This window comes from Lissotriton helveticus, chromosome 2_2, assembly GCF_964261635.1.
Source record: "Lissotriton helveticus chromosome 2_2, aLisHel1.1, whole genome shotgun sequence".
Lineage (NCBI taxonomy): Eukaryota > Metazoa > Chordata > Amphibia > Caudata > Salamandridae > Lissotriton > Lissotriton helveticus.
In genome coordinates, this window is record NC_136060.1 from 42,188,950 (window position 1) to 42,203,648 (window position 14,699).

The following is a 14,699-nucleotide window of genomic DNA, read 5'->3' on the forward strand; positions in this document are numbered from 1 at the left end:
ATACAGTCGGATACTCCTCGTAGAAGATCATTTACGCCCATGGATTTTGCCAACCATACTTGGACAGGTCCAGGTTTTTTAACAGGTAAATATTTCTATAAATGATCAATAATAACTATTTCCTCACAGACTGCAAATGGTATTCCTGGATTATCTTTAGAGGACAGCTAAAATAAAAGTAGAAGGTATCTTGAATTATATCTACTTAGGACAAAAAATATATCTTGGAATAACTGACTCAAAATCTAACAAAGGGACCCACCAGAGTGTGAAGACAACCCGAAATATGTAAATGTGTTTGAGAACGTAGTTTGAATTCAATTGCATGAGACAGATCACCTCAATAAATTAAGTTTAAGCAGAGATTTATTTTATCACACTCTGCGTCTGATTTCATCATCCGAGTGACACCACATCACACTGTACAGCATGACATCTCATAGCTGTTTACTCTAATTATATCACAAGGTTTGATTAACTATACCATATGCTAAAGTGCTGACCATTGTGCCTTAGGTGCTACCATGGCATGCCAAGGTGATGTTAAATTAGCCCAGATGCTGCTTTCTTATGAATACATTTACCTGCAGATTCCTTACCTCATGAATCTCTCTGGGTAACTGACTGGATGTGCTCTAAGGTCTGGACTTACTGGGTGGGATACTCATCTTCGTCTACGCATGGCTACTGGTTGCGGGACAGGTCTTCTCGTTGGTGTGTCCGTCGTTTTGGAAAATGGTGTCATACTTTGCACTTGAGCCCACAACAGTGCCTTGTTCCATTTGGGCTCATGTCCTGCCAGTGGTATCATTAGAGAGGGTCTAGATCAGGATCTTGCCCCAGCTTTATTTGTCCCCGCCTCTCATCTCCCCCTTAAGCCCACCACTACAGCTCCTGAATATGCTAAGTGGCAACACAGAAAACAACAGACACTACACCTTGCCAAACATATTTAGTTGTCCAGATATCTTTTTCTGCAAAGAAATGTTTGTTGAGGCTTTGCACAAGCCTTCATGTTTTCATACCTTTGTGTGTATTTGTGTGTTAGACTTGGCATCTTTTGGCGTGTTTCGCCTGAGTTTTTGCTTTCTACCCTCCCGGTTTTGACTCTGTTTGTGCTGCCTTTGTGTTTCTTCGCACTTTTCTCACTGCTGATCAGTGGTAAAGTGCAAGTGCTCCTGTGGTAAAATGTGTTCTGGATTGGTGTTTCCATGATTGGCCTATTGGATTCATGTGTCAGTCCCTAGTAAAGTGCACTGGGTGTGCCAGGGCCTGTAAATCAAATGCTGTCAGCGGGCTTCAGCACTGGATTGTTCCATCCATACAAACAGCCCGTAAATGTAACTCTGGTCGGCCATTGCAGAGCATGTGTGCAGTCTGGTACTGCCATGTCGACTTGGCAAGTGCACCCACTTGCCAGGCCCTAACCTTCCCTTTTCTTACATGTCAGTCACCCCTAAGGTAGGCCCAAGATACCCCTGTGGGCAGGGTGCAGTGTATGTGAAAGGTAGGACATGCACTGGTGTGTGTGGCATGTCCTGATAGAGAATGTCTGCCAATTTAGTTTTTCACTATTGCAAGGCTACCTGTTCCCCTTAGGACAGAATGGGGAGTTTGTTTATAACATCTTATAAACATAACTGGCCCTGGGAACTAGGTAGCAAAATAAAGTTTAGTATGCCTGAACTCAGAATCTAAAGATGCATCTTTTAGTGAAAGTGATTTTTACTTTCTGTGTTTGAAAATACCACTTTTAGAAAGTAGGTATTTTCTTGCTGGGTTTGTGGATTGACTGTCTGGGTTTTGAATGACAGGGGCTGGGGGAGCAGCAGAGGCTCCAGATAGTCTAGGTGGGTCAGGAAAGGGCTGAATAGACCTGGGCTTGATTTAGAGTAGAGAGTGGGGATTTCCTTGCACCTGAATGGGCGTGATCTGCCTCTGACAATGTCGTCTCCACCTCCTGCCAGGAAGCCACACCAGAGAGGGCAGAACTGGTTCTGGCTGGGCCGAGACACTCTCTGCCTGAGAGGACAAAGGATTTTGGGCTATAAAAAGTGGAGCCCAAACCCCTGAATTTTAGAACTCTTTTGGACCAAGAAGACTGCCAAGAAGAAGACCTGGAGAACCTGTGAGGAGGAACTACCACTTTGCTGAGTGCTTTGCTGTGTTGACCCGCAGTGGCTGCTTCTGTCTTGGGCAGTGAAAGGACTATACCGAACTTTCTGCAATCTACTTTTGTGAGCTTCTCCAAGGGCTTGAGGTAGAGCTTGCCCCCTGTTCAAGAAGTCTCAGGAACAGCAAAGAGTTCCAGTTCTTCTTCCCTCAGCACTGGGGACTGTGATTTTTGTGCTGCAACAGAAGAAAAAGCAACCCAATGCCATCTATGCCGCCACTGCCAACTCCGTGTCCTGAAGGCACCGCAGAGCGCACCACCGTGACCCTGGTCTCACTGACACTGCCTGCTGACGCCGACACCGAGCCGCTGCTCGCACCGTGACCTATGGGCACGGCACTCTGCATCGCCTCACTTCATGCCGCCGCTTTGGTATCCCCAACGGCGCCACTCCACCCCGAAATCGATGCTGCTGCCTGCACCGTGTTTCGAGGGCACCGCTCGCAAAGTGACACGAAGTGTCAGTGAAGTGACAGCCTTGGCCTACCGACGCCAGTACCATCAAATCCAGCTCGTCAGCCGACGACATCGCTTCAGCAACAACAACAACACTGCCTGCACCGTGATCTGCCAGCACCGCGACGAGCACCGCATCACTTCGCACCCCACCCCTGGTCTCACAACGACGCCCTCTGACGCCACCACTGAGCCACTGCTCGCACTGTGACCTGACGGCATCGCACGATGCACTGCTGCACTTCGCACCGCAGGCCCGACACCTGACGGCGCCAGCGCTCCTTACTCCAACCGCGAGGCGTTCGATCTGCAACACGTGTGACTTCGAGGGCCCCTACGACTCCTGCACCAGCCTCTGGAACCAATGCCTGCTGACACTGTGCTTTCAGAAGCTCAACGAGAGGTCGCCGACACCCTCCATTTATAAAAGGCACTGTTTTGCGGGTCTTACCGACACCGCAGCTTGCCTGCGATGCCGCGGTCAGCCAGAACTGTTTGGATTTGTTTGTTCACGACGCAGTGATAGCCCCAGAAGAAGTTATCAACTTCAAGGAACTGTTTTTCAAGGTTATTTGATAACTGAAGGTTTCTAAGTGCTATATTGTGGATTTGTTTCGTTTTTGGTCCTTTCTTGAGTATATAAAAATATTGGATATTTTTCTAAACTGATGTGGTGTCCTTTTGTAGTCCTTACACTGTATTACTGTTGATTATGTGCAAATGCTTTACACACTGCCTCTAGAATAAGCCTGATTGCTCGTGCCAAGCTACCAAGGGGGTGAGCAGGGGTTATTTTAGGAGTGTAACTCCCTTATCCTAACTAGGAAGAAGGGTCACTATTTGAAGAAAGGTACCTACATCGCCAACTAGAGACCCCTTTCTAACAATGTGTATCCTTACAAACTCAAAATGAAATCTTTTAAGCAAACATATGTACGTGTGCACATTTAGATCAGAGTTACCATGCATTTTTTTGTTTTCTTAATAACTTTGCCACCTTTTGACGAATCTGCAAAATACGTTCCCAAAATAAGTTTGTCCTCTCTTGCTCCTTCATGGAAGGTTTTACGCTGATCCATCAAGCATGGCCACGAGAAAGCAGAGTTCTCAAAAGTGCAATTTCCCCTTTCTGATTCCCACAGGAAACTTTGCGCTTCCATACAGAAAAAAACAGCTGAACTGATTTTCCCTAATTTGGCTCATAGAAATATTACTCAGAAAGCATACTTTTGTTGTAGTCATTTAAAAAAAAATACTGTTTATCAAAGAGTGACGTAATATAGGAGGTAATTGGCAGTGCCACACACCCTTACCATGCACTACCAATTACCTCCTATATTACATCACTCATGACATATATGACATCATCACTGCAACATCTGAAACAACATAATTGATGACAACACTGTGCCTGGCAGGGGGTCAAGTTATAGATATTTTAGAGCACAAGTTATATTTACTTAATATACCTATAACTGATTAATTTACCTACATTGAAAATATCGTTTCTCACGTTAACATGCAGCAGTGGCACCTGTCTAGGCCCCACACATCATTTCCCATGTGGAACTGCACCAGTGCAGAGCTGCATGGTACCACCTACCAACGTGCAGCGGTACTGCTCAAACGTTTCCGGATCCAGTATGATATCTGGAGAATATTCAAAATGGAGAGGGGGTGCTGAAGTTAGACAGAATCTCTACCAGAAAGAGTGTTACAGTGAGCAAGGTACTCACGTCTGAGCATACCCTGCCAACTTATGGCGAACAAAGCGGTACAGAAGGGGGTGGTGATGGACGGAGCATCTGAACCAATCAAACACACCCAGTCAACAGATCTGGGTTTAATTAATTTAATAAGTTGGCCACCCCCTTTTGTACCACTTTGTTCGCCATAAGTTGGCAGGGTATGCTCAGACATGAGTCCCTTGCTGACTTTGCCACTGGATTCAAGCAAACCGGGCTGAAGACGGCTGAAATGCCAGAAACCGGTCCTCGGAAGCTTGTTTCCGGTCTAGGGAAGTCATGACTTGGCAGTTCGGGCTGGACTGTTCCAATGAGGCACAGGGTCAGACTGATTTGCATATGGCCATGTCGGAACTGGGGTGGCAGAGTGGGTTAAAGAACGGTGATGGATTAAACCCAGATCTGTTGACTGGGTGTGAGTGTTTGATTGATTAAGATGCTCCGTCCATCACCACCCCCTTTTGTACCACGTAATTCATATAAGGCCACATGCATCAAACTGTGCATTTGCGATTCCTAAGTTGCGTTTTTTAAGAAAGTTTAGGACGTAGCTATGGTTTCTAAATCCCAGTTCTGTGCTTCATAAATCCACTCTTCATTGCCCAGGTGTGAACTTTCAAACTTCGCTCCAGTTCTAGGGACTGTGCACAATTTCCAAAACCTGGCACACTGTCCATGTCTATGCTGGTCACACAAAAACTCAGCAAAAAATTGCAGTGCAGATACGGACAGTGTGCCCAATGTCTAGTACTGTCCTGTGTCTTCAACTGACTCTGACCCAGGAGATGGTTATACTGTTGGTGTTGTAATGTAAGTTCTCCTTTCTCATAGAATGTATTATGCTTTCAGGTACACAGTATCAGCCCAAGTCCTTCCAGAGAAATCCGCCGGCAACCAGGAGACGGTACCAAGTGGCGTCCTAATACAAACCAGTCACACTCTTTGCCAACAAATTTTCTTTTCAAGGGCCATAGAATCTATATGGTGAAAACTGTAATCGTGATACAGCACTTATTATTTTGTCCAGATTACCCACATTTTATTTAATTGGGTAATACTTCAAGAGTTGGCATCAAAGGACGACAGAGACAATGTGTTCATTCCAGCGAGGAGTGCAATGTGGCTGAATGTTTTCTAAAAGCTTGGGTTGTTTAATCTAGCTCTTCATGTTGTACCTCCATCAACTCATTATGCCATCCATTATTTATGTGCAAATATGAGCTCCTTACATGAGGTCAAAACACTTATTTTAGCGTTTGCAGGTAACTCAGGCCACAGCTCCTGTGACTTTTTCTCTGCGATTCATGGGCCAGAAGGACATGAAATAACTTCAAGGGTGGCATTTGGTGCCACACAAATCCAATAAATGTTCATTCTTGAACACCGTATCACATTTTGTATTCACATTCGATAGTAGCCTTTAACAATTCTTTTAGGCACTTAGCCTTCATTATTAGAGAAAAGTCTAAAGAAGGTGTTCTCCCTAGATTACTGGGTTATTTTGAGGGGCTTTTTGAGGATGCTTTAATAGTAAATGGGGATGTTGCATTCATGGCCTGCTCCGGTTACTTGATGCCCCACACTTTCCACATAGTGGGCCGAGGCACAGATACTGGTGTGTTGTAGAAGTAAAATTATCCCCATGGTACTCTTAAATTTATTTGCAGCTTATCTGGAAAGTTCATGATAATCTGTTAACTGAATGTGGTAAAAGAGTGATGCAGTTCTGACACACATGGCGGACAACTTCATATGGTGCCCCGTTTCCCATACACAGTGCTATACATGTTCATGCAACAGGAGTAGTACATTTTTGGCCATCAAGCACAGCTATCTGCATAGCACAGTTTGTTTAGTAGGATTCACAGTGCCATCCCCTGTAGCACATGTGTCCATCAGGCGAAGTTAAAAATGGAGGAAAATGACACAATATAGTAGAGTGAGATCTGCACTATCAGGCAATTTTTTTCTTGACTCACTCACATACAGCCTTAGTGGACATGACTGCGTGTTTTTCGACTCCTCAATGAATTACCAGCAGTGATAACTTTTGTTGCTGATAAAAAAGGCAATTACTTCCTTTTTCTAACCATCTTAACTAAAGCTCAAGGTTGTGCTATGTTCACACGGATTGTAACTGGCAACGCCAACATTTACAACAAACAAAGTGCAGATCTGTTCTTGAAAGATTAGTAGTCACATTATCTATGTCATAGCTACAATGCTTTCAAATCAGTCCAAAGGGCATCCAAACACCACCCAGTGGGGTAGCATATGCTACAAGTAAATGATAACCCTCATCTCATTACAAAAAGGTTACCACCATTTTAGATAGTTGACTGAGGCATGATTGTGGCTCACCTTAGAACAGAGATATTTTTGGAGAACTAAATATAGCAAATCGTAAAATAGGTGTACTGAACAAAATGTAGTGGAAAACGGGGTAACATACGCAGGGTTTCCCCTGTTTCACAAATAGGTGTCACATGCCTAAAACTCTGATATACCAATGAAAAAACATATACATTGTGGTGTCTACTATACTCATGCTAGCTTAGTGATTCACTGAGGTAATGCGTGAGCTCCAGATATCGCCGTCCAGACACCCAGAACAGCAAGCATATGCTACCTCACAGCATTATTGAGCTGCAGGCTGCGTAATTCCTTGAACACAAACCGAAAGCTAGTAATATGACCCAGCGATAAAGGCCTGGTTTGCGAACAGGTAGACATTAGGCAGGGAGTTAGACGGTCAATATCTAGTAGAATCATAGAAGTAGAAGGCGTAACATGAATAGTGAAATCCGAGTCTGTGAGAAATTAGAAATGTAATGATGAGACTGGTAATGTGTATAATTGATGACATATTCGACCAGGAACCATTACTAACACAAATGTTTATATCAGTCTGCAAACTCTGATGAAATTCCAATCTTTCTTTTCCAATTTTGTGATTGCCATTGTCCCTTGAGCCGCTCAAAGGGCTGCACATCTTGCTTTCAAGGGATGCTTGGTCTTAAATCTATGTAAAAAATCATGACGAATTGCAACAGGTAACTACAGGAATTGACAATAGCCCTCAGTACAAAAATATATTGCAGTTTGTTCAAATGTCACCATATCTCACTACATTTGGAGACTGTTCCCTGGTATTTAGGATGGGTAATGGCAAAATACTGGGATGCTTTGGATTTAGAAGGAGACGCAAATGTTACCAAGAATGTATACTTTACCTCTGTGTGCTTAACCAAGGTGTGGTATGTTACTTCAAAGCCTGGAGCATTTTATCACATATATATGTCCAATGTGTTAGTGCTGTCATTTTGTTTTGCAATAGTGCTCTCATGCAATAAGAATTACATTTAAACGAGTACCTACCTCATGCTTACCCATCCGCTTTTATTCAAAATTTAAATTTTTAGTTATTCAGAATCCCTAGATGGAGCTTTGGTTGCAATTTGCAGGCTACTGACAGTTCCCATCTGAGTAATGTAGGCGTTTTTATAGGTATTTTAACAAATGCAATGGTTCTGGCTAACCTGTGCTTCATTCTGTGGGAACGTTTTCTATCTGAAAAACCTAAAGCATTATACATGTTTGGCAATTTCAAGGTATTTATATGCCTACCCCATTTTGGACAGGAACATTTATGGGGCTATCTTGATGGAAAGAGATGTTCTTCATGAAGATTCATCAAATACCATTAAACAACAGGAGAGAAAGGGTCAGACAGTCACTCTTGTACCCCTTAAATAAACTTTATTAAATAACAGAAGAGTGACGTTAAACCAGGTGCAATACGAACCAGGAAATGAGTTAATAACCTTATAACCCAAGTCTAAGAAAAATAGTGAGAGAACTGTGAGTCAAAGAACCCTCATGCACCAACACAGTTGGTGACTGGCTTCATCATTGGGTTCGTTTTTTTTTTTTTAAAAGGCTTGTGAATTTGTGCCCAAGTGAAAATTTAGTGAGTTAAAAGAAGAGGCAACTATTCCCTGTACTTATTTTAATAAAGGGATGGTTGTCCTTCAGTAAAAACAAAGTGCAAGACGGACGACTGGTGGTTGAGTAAATTTGAACCAAAGTGTCCTATATAGTAATCGTGGTCGACATGTTTCTGCTATCGTGAGCTAATTACGCTCAGCATTCTTCAGGACCATAGGCTATTCCTCAGAGGAATGCGCACCCTAAGGCGCACCCACTCTATGTGGATAGACGCTGCATAAAAACTCACGGAATTCCCGTGTGGACTCTCCTTATATTGCTAAGGGTCTTCAATCTGAAAGAAAAAGGTTAAAGCAGTAAAGGCATATCTCATGGTTAGTACATAGTCATGTAAAACACGACAAGTGTTTCATGCCCAAAAGCGTGTGCAAATCCTTTAGCAACAGTTGGTTATTTAAGAAAAACACTTTATTAATAGGTGTCTTGACAGTTCTACAAAATTCCCATCCTCACCCAGTGAGCAAAAGGGTTCAAGGAAACTTATCTGCATTTATCCTTATTAACCATAAGAACATTTCAATTGCAAACATACAGCGGGATATATTCAAAATTACCCAACCTTGCTTGCTGTGCGGCCAGCATACGTCATTACTTTTAGCCTGCGTGTAATTATAAAATTAATCAATCTTTCGACTTAATTCTACTCGAAAAACAGTCTGCGGCATATGCATCATTATAATAATCCCGCCATGCCATTCAACCGTCACCAACTTTTGGTGCCCGGAGGATAGGTATATCAAAAAACGAGTGCCAGGAGGAACAAAAACCCCATTACAAACACTACGGAAGTTTGTTAAAGCTTAATTCAAAAAGATTTAATTAAAAAAGAAAAGGACAGGACTTACTATCCGTGTGGATTGCAATTGCAACCTGGGCTTGTGGCAGGGGCAACCTTCACGCCCGAAATTACCGCTGGTTTGAAAAAACCGATAAAAACGAAACACCATCGTCTCATTATTCGAATAATGAGACGATGCCGTTTCGTTTTTTATCGTTTAAAGTATTTTTCTTAAATAACCAACTGTTGATAAAGGATTTGCACCCGCTTTTGGGCATGAAACACTGGTCGTGTTTTACATGACTATGTACTAACCATGAGATATGCTTTTACTGCTTTATCCTTTTTCTTTCAGATTGAAGACCCGTAGCAATATAAGGAGAGTCCACACGGGAATTCCGTGAGTTTTTATGCAGCGTCTATCCACATAGAGTGGGTGCGCCTTAGGGTGCGCATTTCACTGAGGGATAGCCTATGGTCCTGACGAATGCTGAGCGTAATTAGCTCACGATAGCAGAAACATGTCGACCACGATTACTATATAGGACACTTTGGTTCAAATTTACTCAACCACTAGTCGTCCGTCTTGCACTTTGTTTTTACTGAAGGACAACCATCTCTTTATTAAAATAAGTACAGGGAATAGTTGTCTCTTCTTTTAACTCACTAAATTTTCACTTGGGCACAAATTCACAGGCCTTTAAAAAAAAAAAAAACGAACCCAATGATGAAGCCAGTCACCAACTGTGTTGGTGCATGAGGGTTCTTCTTTGACTCACAGTTCTCTCACTATTTTTCTTTGACTTGGGTTATAAGGTTAACTCATTTCCTGGTTCGTATTGCACCTGATTCATCAAATACAACAGGATGAATGGTTTGCTTAAATACTCAATAATTAACTGCTTCACTTCTGAATATGACATATTCTTTAATGTATTATTAGGTTCTATGATGTTTAGCTGATACTATAATTGCTGTTTATGCAAAACATTATACAGATTCAGGAATTTAAAATCACAATAGTAACGTGTACGCTTATGGATTGTGTAAGGATGAATTGATAATGGAAAACAAGCTGATATCACATGTATTACTGGCTGTATAAATCAAACTGAGTGTGGATATATATATTGTTGCAACTGTAACGTATGCTGTACAGCATTAGCTGACACTGGTGCTTAAGGTGCTACAAAATTTAAATTGGGCGAATACCACTAATACATAGGGAAGCATGATATGTCATGCTTGGCTTTGACTGACCTTTGACCACGCTCCAACTGTCCTTCCCAGGATTCCCACTGAAAGGTTAGTTCTAAAGTGAACACATGGGAAATAGAATTGTTAGAATATATGAATTCATGAAGGAAATTGAAGATTGACACTGTTGTGTTATTTATTCTAACTGATTTTTGTTCATCTGTGTCTTCAGGCACATCTCAGATTCCTTCATAATCCCCAAAAATCTATATCAAGAAAACATTCTTGCATATCACATCAACTAAAGTGGTGTATCTCCCCTCTATCCTTGTAAATGCCTCCACTATTGATAACATATCTTACAATGCTGCATCATGCAGTTTGGACTGTGTCTGTTTCTCAGAGAAAGACAACCTTAAGGATAATCTACTGGGAGCCTTGAACACTATACAAGCAGCAAGTTGTGTTTTCTCCTCTGCACTGTTAGATACTTTTTTTTATGTCCTCTTGGTAGTTTGTATTCTCCAAATCTGGAAGCTCTACTAAAATGTGTAAAAGGTTACTAGCAGAGGGCATCGGATAAGGCCTAAAGTGCATTTTACAGTTTATCACAGGGTACAGGTTGTAGACTATCTGAACTAGTTAGTATACAGCTGTGAAACATATGAAGAAGGCCTGAAACCCTGAAAATATATTGTAGTTTTGGTTAAAGCCAAACACATCTGATGAAGGTGTGATAAGAATTCAAAATGTTACAGTTGCACCAAAATAATGTTTTGTCTATAACTATTTTTTGTAATGGAACATTTTTTCATTTACCATGCTGGATGCAGTTTAGTCTTCTTTGGCTCTTTAACTAATTCAAAGTAGATATTTTGTACACATGCTTCTTTTTCTGAAATACAAACAACTTACCGTTATGTTAATGTAGTTAACTTTGCATCCACTCTCTAAAGTTGTGTGGTTGCCAAATGTGTACACGTTTCCTTTGGGTTACTTTACAGATGATCAATTTCATGAAAATGTGGCCTTTATTTTCTAGACAATGATGTATGTAAGTCAGGGTTGTCCAATGTAGATACAGAAAGGTTGGATCACTATTATATTTACATTTGGAATATTCTCATGTGATAAATTGACATAAAATAAATGTTGAAGGAACTAATGTACATAACACATGGTTTGCCTGAAGATTCTACATTCATCAGCCCCTTCCAGATCTACGATAGACACATCTTGTCTAAGGAATGCCAATATTTGTTGACAGTTGGAAAGCCTCTACTACCTGTGTGTTATAGATTGAAATATAGTATGCCTAACTGTCACTTGTCATAAGCAGAAACTCATTATCTGGCCCTATTCAGACATTTTGAACATATGCACTTAAGAAGCAGGGATATTGAGTTATGTTCTATTAAATTGTTCTAGGTGTTTCCGGGCTATATTTTAATTTAGTGCATCTCTCAGATTACTGCTTTTAAACTGAAAATGTATATACCAGTTTGTATAATTGTGTGTATATTTGTTTAATTTATGTTATTTATATTTTCTTGTACATTTTATATCATACAAAATTCAAATACTGTTGTACAAAGAATGATACATTGTGCTCAATTTGATATTAATCTTTGGTTTGAAAAATTAATTAGTTTGTTTTCCAGGACAAAAACTCAGTTTTGTTGGAGCAGCTTAGGCTGAGTCTTCAGTAACTTAATTTAGATTAAAGAGTGAGCAAGGATTCATGTGGCTAAAGATATTGAATTTGAAACCCTATTTAACACTGTATTAGAAGGTTCAACACCTCTCTTGTTATTGAGATGTCCCAAGGTCCACAAGTATTTGGATTTTTCCAGGTCAACACTTGTTTTCATCGAATACTTTACAAGAAAGTTCTCAAATTGGTCTTTCTTTAACTTACATATTTATACAGGCAATATTAGAAAAAGTGAAAAAGTGCCTCCAAACATGCTCATTCCATATCCTTTTTACTGCAGTCCTTATTGTTCATGGTTGAGCTAATCATTTAGTACTTTCTGTTCATTCTTTAACCCTTCCAGAAGTGTGACTTCATGACTATTTGCTAGTCTGGCACACATAAATCTTTTATGTAGCAATTTGGAAATCATTGTTTACTTCTACACTACACATTCTTGCTGAATGCATTTTTGATAAGCGCACCTGCATATCAAGTGTCCTCTTCAGTTGTAGAGTTGAGCAGAAAACGTTTGCAAAAAAAGACTGTTGTTGAAACAAAGAATGAGGGAATTATTTGAAAGGCAAATTGTTTTTACAACATAGGCATATATGGATGGCTTGGTTCTTTCTTGCTACGGGCTGAATTTAAAAGGTGTTGCATCTAAATGTGGTAACCACAGTAAAAGATAAGACAGTTTTTAAGCAATGTATGGACAGGATGTTAACAAAGTTGTAATCAAGTTGACATTTTAAAATTAAACATGCCCATTCCCCCGAAAAATATATACATATATATTATTCATGGTAAATCATTTGGTATATGTACTGCTTTTGGATGAAAACAAGCTGAACAAATAAGTCAATATGGATTTCATATATATGTCTTTGCTGGGAATGTCACTGTCCATGCTGCAATGACCAACCTGAATCGTATTCGCGATTGCACACAGTTTTGTGATATGTATTCTCTTTTTTAGAATGTAAGCCCATCTTACGCTTCTTGCCAAATTACTTTTGTTACTCAAATTTCAGAATGCTTATACTTTGTATTATGTGATTTGTACAAATAAGTGATCTTAAAAATTCACTGGTTTAGTAATTCTGCACAACTTTTGTACTGAATTGATACCTGATGTTTCTTTGCAGAATTGTAAATAAACTGTTAAATATATTTGTTTTAGAAGTGAATGATTTGACAGATTGGCTACAGGAACATCAAAGTACATTTTCTGACAATGTTGTGAAATGTATCTTCTTCCATGTTCTTACCCAATAGAAACGTCAGTACCTTTGTGTTGTTGTCTCATGGCTAAGGCTAATTTACAATGGAATTAACGATTTTCCACTCCCAATCCTCTTCACAGAAGCTCCATGTATACCACAGGCCAACCTGTGATTGTCACAGTTTCCGTGCCTAATACCCTAACCCCAACTTGATGTCAACCGCAGACAAAGTCCACAATTTTAGCTACATTTTATATCTAGTTTTGAAACTTTTTAAATCACATATAAAATTTTTTTGTATGTGAACACTCTGTCCCTTACCATGGTGTGTGTCTGCCATTTTTTAAAGTTACATTACCATTTGTGCCTTTGCCATTTTCTAAACTTTTCCTTTTTATAGATTGGTTTTGTAAATATTCTTATCTACAATGTCAGTACACATAAAAACGTGAATTTACATGAATCGTTTACGCTTTTTCTGCACAAAAGTCAGTTTTAAACTTTTAAAGTTGGAAAAAACAGCATCTAGGGGTCTTGCATTTAATGTATCTAATAAACTCCGCTTTTTGTTCAGCTGCTTAAAAAGTCAATTGTTAAATGCATTTTTAGAATGCTGTTTACTTAGGGGATTTATAGATTTCAACATGTATGGAAGAGACTGCTAACTGCGGCATAGATATGTTCAGAATAATACGCCGGTTAGTGTCAGTATGATATGAGCATCATAGGCCGTATCATGATCAGTTGCGCTGACTTCTCACAGACTGTCTTTATGCAGGTGTTTGAAGATCATCCACACAACTAATAATTTCTCAGTGTTGGTGTTTGGAGCTCATTTAGCACAAGTTAAAACAAGCATTTGCATAGCCAATAGGTCTCGCCTTTGGGACCTTATAAGTGTTTCGTTCTCCAGCACAATATCCCTGGTGCAACAACATCAACTGTTGCATGGCTAAACACTTATAAGGTCCCAAAGGAGAGAACGTTTGGCTATGCCAATGCATGTTATATGAAAGGCGAGGATGAGAAACTCGATGTCACAGGCTCCAAGGGCCCATCCATTTGCTTACTCTAGGCCAGCAGGTACAGTTGCAACTCATCTTTTGTCCATTGTTAACTCTTTGTGCAGTAGAGTTAGGATGGTTGTCTCTTTTTACTACCCATAGGTCTTGGCTTCTGACAGAAAACCATTAGCTGCCTTGAACCTATGTGGAACCTCATTCTAATGGTACATAACTGGATACTAATGTTTACCCTGTATATATATCACAGACCATACTGGCCGGCCTTTCAGTGCTTAATGATGTTTACTATTATTGCAGAAATATGTTGTACCTTTTTACTCATTCTCTGATAGATGAAAGGCTGAGTCTGCCCTGCCAGAATTTAAATTGTAGACCAACAACACACTGAGAGATCTCTA

At 40.3% G+C, this 14,699-nt stretch overlaps 1 protein-coding gene across 1 annotated transcript in view; it reads left to right on the plus strand.

Annotated features, from left to right (window-relative positions):
- LOC144821265 (protein FAM149A-like) overlaps nt 1-7,474 on the plus strand; it is a 212,666-nt gene extending 205,192 nt beyond the window's left edge. The window contains exons 13-14 of the mRNA XM_078678089.1: nt 7-85; nt 5,224-7,474. Coding sequence (XP_078534215.1) covers nt 7-85; nt 5,224-5,297 — 153 coding nt within the window. The 3' untranslated portion in view covers nt 5,298-7,474. The remainder of the gene's footprint in view (nt 1-6; nt 86-5,223) is intronic.
- The last annotated feature ends 7,225 nt before the right edge of the window (nt 7,475-14,699 follow it).